Source organism: Andrographis paniculata, unplaced genomic scaffold, assembly GCF_009805555.1.
Source record: "Andrographis paniculata isolate CXL003 unplaced genomic scaffold, ASM980555v1 Contig64END, whole genome shotgun sequence".
Lineage (NCBI taxonomy): Eukaryota > Viridiplantae > Streptophyta > Magnoliopsida > Lamiales > Acanthaceae > Andrographis > Andrographis paniculata.
In genome coordinates, this window is record NW_026137600.1 from 1,890,574 (window position 1) to 1,902,465 (window position 11,892).

The following is an 11,892-nucleotide window of genomic DNA, read 5'->3' on the forward strand; positions in this document are numbered from 1 at the left end:
TTTTATAAAACACAATAAATTTAAATGTAACTTTCAAAATTATTAAAAAATAACTAAAATAAAATTAAAAATATGGTACTGAAAATATGTACTCTAAACTTATAACGAAACAGAACTTTGATACGTACGGCCTCTGAAAATAATTAAAAGTTAAAATTTGGTGCCCTATCATCGATTAATTAATAAATGGTTATGGATCAATATGCCCATTCGTGCACTACCACCCATCATCTCATATCATCACCAAATAAATAAATAAATAAATATATATATATATATATATATTCATCCGTGTCAAATGTATCTTTTTCAAATTTTATAATATATTAAAAATAATAATAATATTTTATTGGTTAGTGAAAATATATAAACAAATTTGTCATTTTTGCTCTATGACTATATGCATAAAATAACTGTATATGTAACAGTATGTTTGTAATTTAAGTATAAGCTAAACAGATTGAATCTTTTGTTCCATTAACACACCCTATCCCCGTATCCCTACACACATAATGTGTATGTATTAGTGTGTGTATAATATATATACACATTATGTGTGCGGGGATAGATTTTATTTTTGGGACAAAGGATCTCATGGGTAAGTTAAGAGTATTTTGGTATTAGTGTATGATTATTTTTACTAAAATAGGAAAAATATACTCCATCCGTCCAAGCAAGAAGTATACATTTATTTTTAGCGCGAAGTTTAAGAAATAATAGTATTTTAATTATAATGAGTAGGTAAAAGTAGTGTAATGACATTTTTGCCTTTACTTTTTGGTATAAAAGTATTGATGTGATGTAAAGTAAGGGTATTTGTAAAAAAAAGTAGTGTATTTAATTAAATGGTTACTTTGTAATTGAACGTTCCAAAATAGAAATATATATACTTTATAGCTTGACGGATGGAGTATTTTTTAATGGAACATACGAAAATGGAAAAAAAAAAAAAAAAGTATTTTGAGTTGAACGAATGAAGTATATCGATCTAGTTTTTGTGGTGATTGAATCAAATAAATATAATGTTGTTTTGATCCGGTTAGTACATTTAATAAAAATAGACCGTAGATATCTGACGGTATATTATAATACAATATACAATACATAAATATATTTATACAACATAGTACAATATATAAATTGCACATCATATGCTTCTATATTACACAATTATATATTATGTTATATAAAAATATTTATTGTCTCCTTGATAAGATGTGCAGATTGGATCAACTCAACACGATACTAATTTGAAATTTTACATTCAAAATATCACATCAACACCTATTTATATCACATTATACTACTATTCAAATTCAAAATTTTTAGTGTTCAAAATCTCAATTCAAAATCCAAACCCCCAAACAAACACACCCTAAATAAATTGTAAGAACTGCTCCAAAGTTTGCTCTATGCTCGTAATCCCACGTGCTGCCATCAGTATCCATGTCAGCATATATGACAATATTTTAATACTCCCTCCGTCCCATAATTTGTCCATATTTTTTATTTTCGTCCGTCCCACATAACTTGTCATTTCTATTTTTGGAAATATAATTATGCACTTTAATCGCATTTTAAATTTTAAATTTTATAATTTTCTTAATTTTAATTAAACTATTTACTTATCTTAATCTTAATCTACAATTATTTTTACTAATACACTTCTTAATTACTTACTAATTATACTTTACTTAAATTCTTGTGTCTACAGTAATACACCCATATTACATGGGACGAAGGGAGTATCATCTTATACTTTTAACGACTATAAATTAAAAAAAATAACATTTCTTTAGACTTATGTTAAAGAATCAAAATAATAAATACTCCCTCCGTTCCAGCATTTTCGTCCATATTACTGTTAATATTAAAATTTAGGTAAAATATAATTAGCAAATAATAAATAAGTGAATTAGTAAAATACTTATTGCATGATTAAAATAACTAAATAATTTAATTAAAATTAAGTATTAAAATATTTTGCAGAAATCTTAAAAATTGCTTTATAGATTATCAATGTAAAGAAAGGATCCGGGCATCCAACCTAAAACCAATTGGTGATAGGTGGAGTGGTCCTTCACCTTATATAGTAGGGGAGATCCCACACATTTTTCAATGTGGGATATACTCAACAATCAAAATAAGGGCCTATACATAAGTACCATAAAACAAATTCGATAGATCAAATTTAAACAACTTAAATCTAATAAATATAACTAAATCTAAATCTAAATTTATATCTATATCTAATAAATTTAAAATTAAATATCTAAAATTTTTCAAACATTAAAAATTATAAATTATAAAATATAAATATAACTAAAGTATATAATTATATATATATATTTTTTTAAAAAAAAAAACAAATTATATAAGATTGATCAAAATAATAATAAAAATATATAGAAAGTAGAGAATAAGTATTCTATCCAATATTTAAAAAATATATATATATATATTTATTCCATAAATAAAAAATTACTAATCCTATTAATTATCATTAGGCATCCATCCAAGAGTGAAGGATATGCTATATGATCCGTACATGACATAGGCTTCCCTTTTAATTGATGGCCCGCCTACCCATAGTTAAAAGGATAATAATATTATTTATTTATTTATTTTAATAGTCAATGATTTGTTTATCTTATAAAATAATATTATATCCAAAATAAAGATGAATCTTGGGATAAGGATTTGATTAAAGGACACGTGATTTACTTGTGTTATATATATATATATATACATAGTTATTTTAATTTAATATTTTATGAAAAAATTTAATTATTTTTATAAAACAAAAATAAAATTGTTGTACGTTGAAAAAAAAAATAAAAAATGATACCAAACTTCGAAGAATAAATCATCATTTTTTTAAGTTTTAATTTGATATTGAATTATTAATTTAATTTTTTTTTTTTCAAAATAATCAAATCAAATACCTTAGTGTGTTAATTCGACCTTAAAACTCAAATACAAATCTTAGAACAATGCATTTATTCAATTTATTTTGATACCATAATTCTATACTTATGAGAAAAATACAATATATATATATATAAAGATTAGCAATTTAATATAAAATAATATTTTTATATTATCAATATAATTTTTTTGTTACATAATACCTCATCCGTCCCAAAAAGAAGTATCCATTTGCTTTTTGTACGTAGTTTTAGAAATATTAGTATTATATTAGGATATAATAGGAATAAAGTAGAAATGACTAAAATAACCTTGTTAGTATGTGATATAAAAATAATGACATTTGTGTAATATATTGTAAGTTGTAAGGGTATTTGTAATGTTAGGTAGATAGTACAATTACTAAAAAAGAAAATAGATACTTCGTTATCAGACAGACTAAAATGGAAAAATGGATACTTTGTTATGAGACGGAGGGAGTATAAAAAATACATTGATTCAAAAACACAAAATAAACACACATATATCATGATTCATTTGTGTCTTTCTACTACCAATTTGAGGGAAAAATGCAAAAAATATCTCATATAATATATATATATATTTTATTATTATTTTTATCTTGTATTTATTTCGCTGACAAAATATATTCCACATACTTGCAAAAGTTGTTATTTATATCATTTGGCCGCACGCGATCACGCATGGTGTGAATGTCACGCGCGACTAAAGGATATAAATAGCGACTTTTGCAAATATGTAATATATATTTTGCCAACGAGATAAATGCAAGATAAAAGTGATAATGAGATATACATTAAAGAGCTTTTTTGTAATTTTCTCCCAATTTGACGCTGTCTTCTTCTATATTTTCTTACATACAATAAGAGTCGGTAAAAAACAAGTAGAGTAGAGTAGAAAGTAAATTTATAATTAAGAGATAATTTAATGCAATTATATAAAAAAATATATATATAGTTTTTATATATTTAAAAAATAATGAAAAAGAATTAATATAATTTTGATCGGATGGGGGAATATTATTTATCAATAGTATACCTAAAATATATCAAATAAATTACCAAATATTATAGTCATTCTGTCCCGCTATAAGCTTTAAAGATTCTATTTACTTTTTGAGTGTTGATTTTTTAATATTAATTATTATATCAAAATATAGTACAAATTAAGGGGAAAAAATGCAAAAATACTTTTATTAGTGTTTTATAATACTAATATTCGTACAAAAAATTATACAAATATAAAAATATTTTTAATATTCAGTAAAATGACGTAAAAGGTAAAAATAACCTTAGAGGCTGACGGAAGTAGTATTAAATACTTACTTTTACTCGATTTTTTATTAGTGTCGAAACTCTTTCAAAAGAATAATAGCATAACCATGGGTTTGTTTGTTTAGTGTTTTGATTCGAAAAGAAAATTGTGGGCACACAAACCCAATATTATTTTCTCTATAAAAGTTACTTTTTTCGTCATGCTCTAAGAGTCTCATTTACCTTTTGCGTCATTGTAATTAACATTAAAAATATTCTTATATTTGTATAATTTTTTACATAAATATTATTATAATAGTATTATAAGACACTAATAGAAGTATTTTTGTCATTTTCTCATAATTTGTACTACGTTTTCATATAGTAATAATTAATATTCAAAGATCAACACGCAAAAAATAAATGAGACTCTTAGAGTCGGACGGAAGTAGTATTAAATTCAAAACACTGTAAAATCCAAACAAACACGTGCGTGTATATATCTATATATATATATATATATAATGACAATTTAAAATTTGAAGACATATATGCTGGGCGATGACATGTTCAATGAATTTGTGCGTGCATGCATGCATGTGTGTGTATGAGAAACATCACATGCACGGGGTGGGTGTGGGGTGGGTCTACCCCCCCTAACCCTATAATATAGATTGATTATTATTGATTATTAAGGATAGTGACCTGTAATGAAAGAAATAAACGCCAACCACCTCTGCATTGTCTTCCTTATTTCTAGCTATCAACCTCTTCAATAATACTATTGCCCATGTTGCTTTTTATGTATTTTATTTTATTTTATTTTATATAAAAAAAAAGTCACATTTACGGTGTGTTTTGTTTTAAGTTATGAGTACAGTTGAATGTTCGATTTTATTGTTGCCTAAGTTGATATTATTTGAATGTATATTAAGTTGATATTATTTTAAAATGAAAATCTACAATCGTTGCTCTAATTACTATTTGTTAAGTTCAACATGATATATAAATATATAGGGATTGAAAATTTTAAAATTTTTTTTTTCTATTTTTCAATCATTACAATTGTAAACAAAAATATACTACTTTTTTCGTAATATAATATCCAAACTATTCATCATTTAGTTATTGAAAATAATACTCCAACGTCACGTTATTCAAGTTTATATTTTCAAATTTTCGATGCTTTCAGGTCTTATTTGTCATTACTCTTGTCAAACTTAATTTGTAACTTCTTCACGTTATCAAAATATAGATATATAATAATAAAAAAAATTAATAAAAAAATATTAAAATATTTCGATTTCACATTATATAACTAAACTTAGCATATAATATATTCTAATTTAAACACAATAATATAATAAGCAGATTATAAGCACAAATACAATATATCACCCATATAGCAAATGTTAATACAAAATATACTATAGCACATTATATAATTTTATGTAGAACAATATATATTGATTTCAACATAATACTTCATCCGTCCCAGAACTAAATATCCATTTGTTTTTTACACGTAGTTTTAGAAATATTAGTATTATATTGGGATATAGTAGAAATAAAGTAAAAATGACTAAAATAACCTTATTAGTATGTGTGATATAAAGGCAATGACATTTGTGTAATATATTGTAAGTTGTAAGGGTATTTGTAATGTTAGGTAGATAGTACAGTTACTAAAAAAGAAAATTGATACTTTTTTATGGACGGACTAAAATGAAAAAATGGATACTTTGTTATGGGACAGAGAGAGTATATAATTCATACAATACATGTTTCTATATATAATACATAATATGCATGTCATTTGTTTTGTAATTAAATATTAATTATTTCAAATTAATATACTAACTTGATCATGTGCTATCTGTCTTGTGATGAAATACTAGATGCTTCATGTTAATATGCTAATTTAATCAAATCAATACACTATATATTTATCATAGTCAGCCCTCTAACTGCCGTCAAAATATAAATATAGTTTTTTTTTTATTAAACAATATATATATATATATAATGACACTGTAAAAATAAAAATCAAAGATCCATGCAAAATAAAATAAAACCTTCACTAACTCAATGACTAATAATCATGCACCCTAAAGTGTTTTACATCAAAGTTAACCAATACTTAAAACACCAACAAATTAATACATCAACAATCACAATTGACAAAATAAAAAAATAAAAAAAAAAAAAAAAAAAAAAAAAAGGCTAATTATATTCATCATATCATACATAATAATAATTACCAAGAAAGAAAAATTCCTACAACAATAATCTCAATTCGATTCCCTGAGTTCTTCCTGGACAACAAGCGCTTTAAATATTCGAGCCTAGGCCGTGTTATCTTCGTCATCATTCCTTCCTACAAGAGCTCGATCTTTCGTTGCTCGGTATATATATATATATATCATCGGGAGATGATCGTCGTCTACGGCTTGAATTTTCGCTTTTGATCGAAAGCCAGCGCGACATCGATGATCAGATCAGCCCCCGACAGTGGAAACCTCTCTCCCGACGTACATATATAATTTACTTAGTTTTCGACGACTTCCGATTAACTTTAATTTGTTTGAAAATGGTCTTACAAGCCAAGAAGAATGTAGTAAACCAGAGTGATTGGCAAGGCGATCAGCATTCCGAAGATGACCCTGAATTGTATTATAAGTCGATAATTAGCTACATTTTACATATAGAAATTAAATATTTAGATTTAATATATATATATATATATATATAAATGTGTGGGAGATGATTTTCTTACATTGTGCTGAGAATGGCTGGATGAACGTTGTACTCCTTGGCAAATACAAATGGGACAATCCCTTGTGGAAGAGCAGCCTGAGGTGTAACAATATAATAATAACTATAAAAATTAGACAAATTTTGTGTAGGAAAAGCAAAATTAAGAGAACATTTTTTATTTTATACTCCCTCCGTTCTAAACAAGGTGCAACATTTTCTTTTGGTACGAGTTTTTAGGTGGATAGTATTAAGTAGGATAATTTAGAAATTAGGTGATATGATAGAGAAAGAAATATATATTTTATTTTTTTATTTGGATGATATGAGGAGATAAAGTGTGGGGTAGAGATTAAGTATAATTAATTATTTCCTATTTTGAAAATGTTGCAGGGTGTTTAGGACATACCAAAAAAAGAAGTGTTGCAGGGTGTTTGGGACGGAGGGAGTATAACGGAGAATCCTCAACCACTCTAAAGACGTTGGGTGTTTGAACTCATAACCTCACACTATCGGACTATCATTTACAAAATACTCTCTTAGTCCCTTATTTATGTATCCGTTTACTTTTTGCACGGAGTTTTATAAAATATTAGTATTATATTAGGATGTAGTAGAAATAAAGGTAAAAAGACTAAACTACCCTTGTTAGTATTTAATGACATAAAAGTAATGATATTTGTGTAATATATTGTAAATTGAAAGGATATCTTTAATGTTAGGTAAATACTTTGTTACAAGAAGGACCAAAATAGAAAAATAGATAGATTGTTAAGAGACGAAAGATAGTACAATTTAAACTAATTTTGTTACATCCTATTATGGTTTGCTATAATTTTTAAATTTTTTTATTATTATTTATTTTTTTTACGGTTTAAAAATTGTGTGAATTTTTATGTATTTCATAAAAATCTATACATAAGCCCAATATATATATATATATATATATATTATTTTATTTAAAAATTGCAAGGAATCTATAAAACTAACAATTTAGGCAAATTTCTTACATCCAATATTGTGGTTCAAAAATTTCTTATGTGAATTTTTTATGTTAATTTCTTAGATCACTACTTTTTTTCTTTGTAGTTCAAAAATTATGTGAATTTTTTTATGTATTTTGTAAAAAAATCTATACATAAGCTCAATATTGTTTTATTTATTTAAAAATTGCGATGACTATTTTCTTTTAATTATATTATAGAATTTCATCACTTAGACAAAGACTTTTAAAGACTTTTGAAATTTGAAAATTTTGAAAATAGTTAAAAATCAATAATTTTAATATTAATTATAGTATTAATTATAAAATGTAATGGTAAAAATTAAGATATTATATCATAAGTTATTCAGCACAATTCAACAATAATTTATCAGATTGAAAGTTAATCAAATATACAATTTCCTTTGTAACCATATAAGTATTTAAGACATTCTTCATAAATTTTAAATGATGATATGTATGAATTTTAGGAAAGATGTGTTTGTTCAGTGAAATTGTTGAAAATAAAAAAAAAAATTTTATGAGATATAAAAAATTACATAAAGAATATAAAAATAATAAAGAAATATAGTAGTATATTAATATTTTTAGAAAAACGTGTAAGAAGGAATATAAGAAAGAACAAAATGCTTATAAATCTCCAATACAAGAAAACAATATTTTTTTTTTTACGAAACCATGGATCATAATCTTTTACTATTTTTTTTTTTGTTTTTCAATTTTTATGACTATCTTACCATTTTTTTTTTTTTTTTTTTATGTTTCATTGCTATAATTTTTATATATTTTTTAAAGAAAAATATGATAATTATTTTTTTTTCAAAATAAATAAATAAAAGATGAGTGGGATGAGGGAGTGACCTGCACAATTGCAATGTGAAGAAGGCTGCCGCGAAGGCCGATAGCAATGGAAGCCACCGCCATTACTGCAGGACCTGTCAAAAACCTAACCGCCATGGCGAACGAAGCCACCGTGTTCCCACACGCAATTAGCTTCGGCTGAAGCGCCATGAACAGCCCCAAGCTGAACATCGCCATTCCCAGACCAGCATCCGACAGTATGTGGATCGATCCATCCACGATTTTAGGCATATGAACATTCCACCTGAAATTCACCCCAATCGAACGCCGATTCACCTCGAATCAGTCAATTCCATGGCTCAGAGATCGAGCGAGTTAGGGTTTAGGATTTTTGTTCAATTACCTGAAGGAGACCAATGACCAGATCACGCCAATCAGGCTGGAGTAGGTGTTAGGATTACGGATAAGCTTCCGCCACACCATTATCAGGATGAGGCGCGTCATCACGCTAGCTGGCGGCATGTGTTTTCCGGCTCCACCATCGTGGCCATTTCCGCCCAATTTTGCAGGTTCGACATCCGTCGTGGAGGAGGTCGGCCCCAGCTTCGACAGCTCACCGCCTGGTCCACCGCCTTCCCTCTCCTTTTCCTCACCGCCGAAACTGAACTCCTCGCCGCCGGCGGAAGCCGTCTGCGGAACCGCTGTTCGACGCCGGAGAAGAATTAGTGAACAATCGAGTTGCAGAATGTAAGGTAAGAGTAAGAGAGTTTTCTGTCATTTTTCACCTTTCTGCTCACCATTTTGAGTATGATCGGCGACTAATAATCTGATTTCCTTAGCTCCTGGATCTGACCTACCTGATTGATCGGAAGCGCCGAAGTCAGGACCGCCGAAGACGTGTAGACCTCCGGCGGCGACGGCTCCGCCGCCGGCTTCAGATACCGGAGAGGTGCTTGAGCTCCAAACAAACATGTGAAGCTCCTTCGCGTCGTGATTCGCTTTGTTGTTACTTCCTTGTTGCTGTTGCTGGTTGGATTTCACAGGTTTCGGCATTGAAGAAGCGATTTCAGGATTCGGAGCAGGGTAAGACGTCGGAGCTGCAGGCTGAGGAGGATAGTAACCGAATCGAGGAGAATTGTTCATATGAGCTCCGGCAGCGGCGTTTTCCTCGAAATTCGACGGCCTCGGCGTCGGTCCTCTGGAAGATTGAACCGAAAACATATCGGCGATGTTGAAATTCGAGAGCCTACCAGTATCAGAGTTTCCGAAATTGGACAATCTCCCCATCCCCATCATCGAGTAGAAATCCGTGTGGTTGAAATTAGAGCCTCTCGGAGTCGGATTTCTGGAAGAACTGAGGCTGTAAATCTCAGCGCCGGTCAAATTAGACGGCCGCGGAGTTATACCGGAGAAGGAGCCACCGTGAAACGAACGCCGCGAGGCGTTCGATTTCCTCAGAGTGACATGAAGCTTGCCGTCGTTTCCAATTTCCGCGTCGGTCTCGAGGAAATCCTGTCCATCCAAGGAGACGACATCCGATTCGACTTTAAACGACACTATTGAGGCGGCGGTTTCTGGAAACTGCTCCATAATCAGCATTTTTGCCGCGCGGTACTCGAAGAGGAAGAGGAGGAGCGTGTACCAGATGATGCATTGGAGGACGACGATCTGAACCATGAGATTTCCGGCGTAGTCGCCGTACATGGCGATGAGCAAGGGGATTCCCATAACCAGAGTGTTGGGGAGCGTGGAGAGTGAGAAGATGGTGATTGACCATTCGAGACTGCCATTTCTGGTTAAATTAGCCCAAACTGCGAGGAGCACGAGCATGATGATCTTCTGCAGAGTGTCGGCGGCGATGAACCGGAAGTTCATCTCGTAGATGTTGTTGGTGGAGATGAAGTGGAAGGAGAGGAGCGGGACGGCGAAAATGGCGACGAAGCGGTTGATTCCGGAGCACTGATCGGGGGTGAAGATTTTCCACCAACGGACGGAGCCGTAGGCGAGGATCATAGCGACATAGAGAGGAACCATGGCGGAAAGCACCGAGTAGAGGTCGCGCCAGGTAATCATCTTTCTTCTTCTTCTTCTTGCCCTAATTGATCAAATTCCAAACTGAGATTTTGTCGCAGAGGCACACGAAGAAGGAGGACAGGATTCAGACAAGGGCAGAAAAGGCAAGTATGAAGAAAGCCGTTATGTAACTGTTACTGACTAAAGGTATGTCGATATATATGTATATGTGTATGTATATATGTGTGTGTGTGCAGAAGGAGCAGTGGTGAGAAGGGATATGGTTATGGTTAAGGATAGGAATAGGGATAGGGATAGAGGAGAAGGGGTAGGCTGGGAAACAGAATGCAAGAAAAGCTCTTGAGAGAGAGAGGAGAGAGAGAGAGCAGCGTACTGCTTCTGCTACTTATCGGAGAGTGAGTGAGTTTGTGTGTGGGATTGATTGATTGATTGATTGATAATAAAAGAGATAAGGGAGGGGGGTGGGTGGTGTTGGGGGTGTCTGCATATTACTCATACACATATACGTATACATCCCAAAAAACAAATCTTATTCCCTTGTCTCTAAACACATAATGAGTGTGTTTGTTTGAAGGATTTTATATTATATAAAGATTAATTTTACATTAAAAACATAACATAAACATCTATTTATATTACATTATACAATTATTCAAATTCAAAATTTTTACTATTCAAATCCTAACTCAAAATCTAAACCCCAAACAAACACACCCAATATGTATACATATACATGTATATATATACACAATACACAATATATTTTTAAAAATAGGAAAATAGATTGTGTTAATGGGACAGAAAATTCGGTCCGACTATATATATACATATACTCATATACATGTGTAAGTGTATATGTATGGATTGAAGGTGTGCAAGCGGGCGGCCGGTCCGGTCTGGTCCGGTCCATGAGTTGAGGTAGGCCATGTCACTGGGTATAATAGGCCGGTTTGGACCGGACCGAAAATATTAGGTGTGTATGTTTGTGGGTTTTGGGTGCGTTTCTTTTGATGAGTTTGAAAAAATTTTAGTTTAAATTTGGTATTAATATAATGTATGATGAGATATTTTGTATAAATTTTTTTTTTTTTCGAAAAA

General features: G+C 30.2%; 1 protein-coding gene across 2 annotated transcripts; it reads right to left on the reverse strand.

Moving 5' to 3' along the window:
* Positions 1 to 6,255: 6,255 nt before the first annotated feature.
* Positions 6,256 to 10,896, reverse strand: LOC127261734 (auxin efflux carrier component 7-like). Of its 2 annotated transcripts, none has more exons than XM_051290084.1 (5): positions 9,558 to 10,896; positions 9,164 to 9,461; positions 8,821 to 9,064; positions 6,979 to 7,055; positions 6,256 to 6,865 (listed from the first exon to the last, which is right to left on the reverse strand). In XM_051290084.1, exons 1-5 carry the CDS (start codon positions 10,831 to 10,833, stop codon positions 6,799 to 6,801), a joined length of 1,962 nt encoding a protein of 653 aa, XP_051146041.1. In that variant the 5' UTR covers positions 10,834 to 10,896; the 3' UTR covers positions 6,256 to 6,798. The 2 variants fall into 2 exon arrangements, with proteins under 2 accessions (XP_051146041.1, XP_051146040.1); XM_051290083.1 differs by having other exon boundaries at positions 9,546 to 10,896.
* Positions 10,897 to 11,892: the final 996 nt, after the last annotated feature.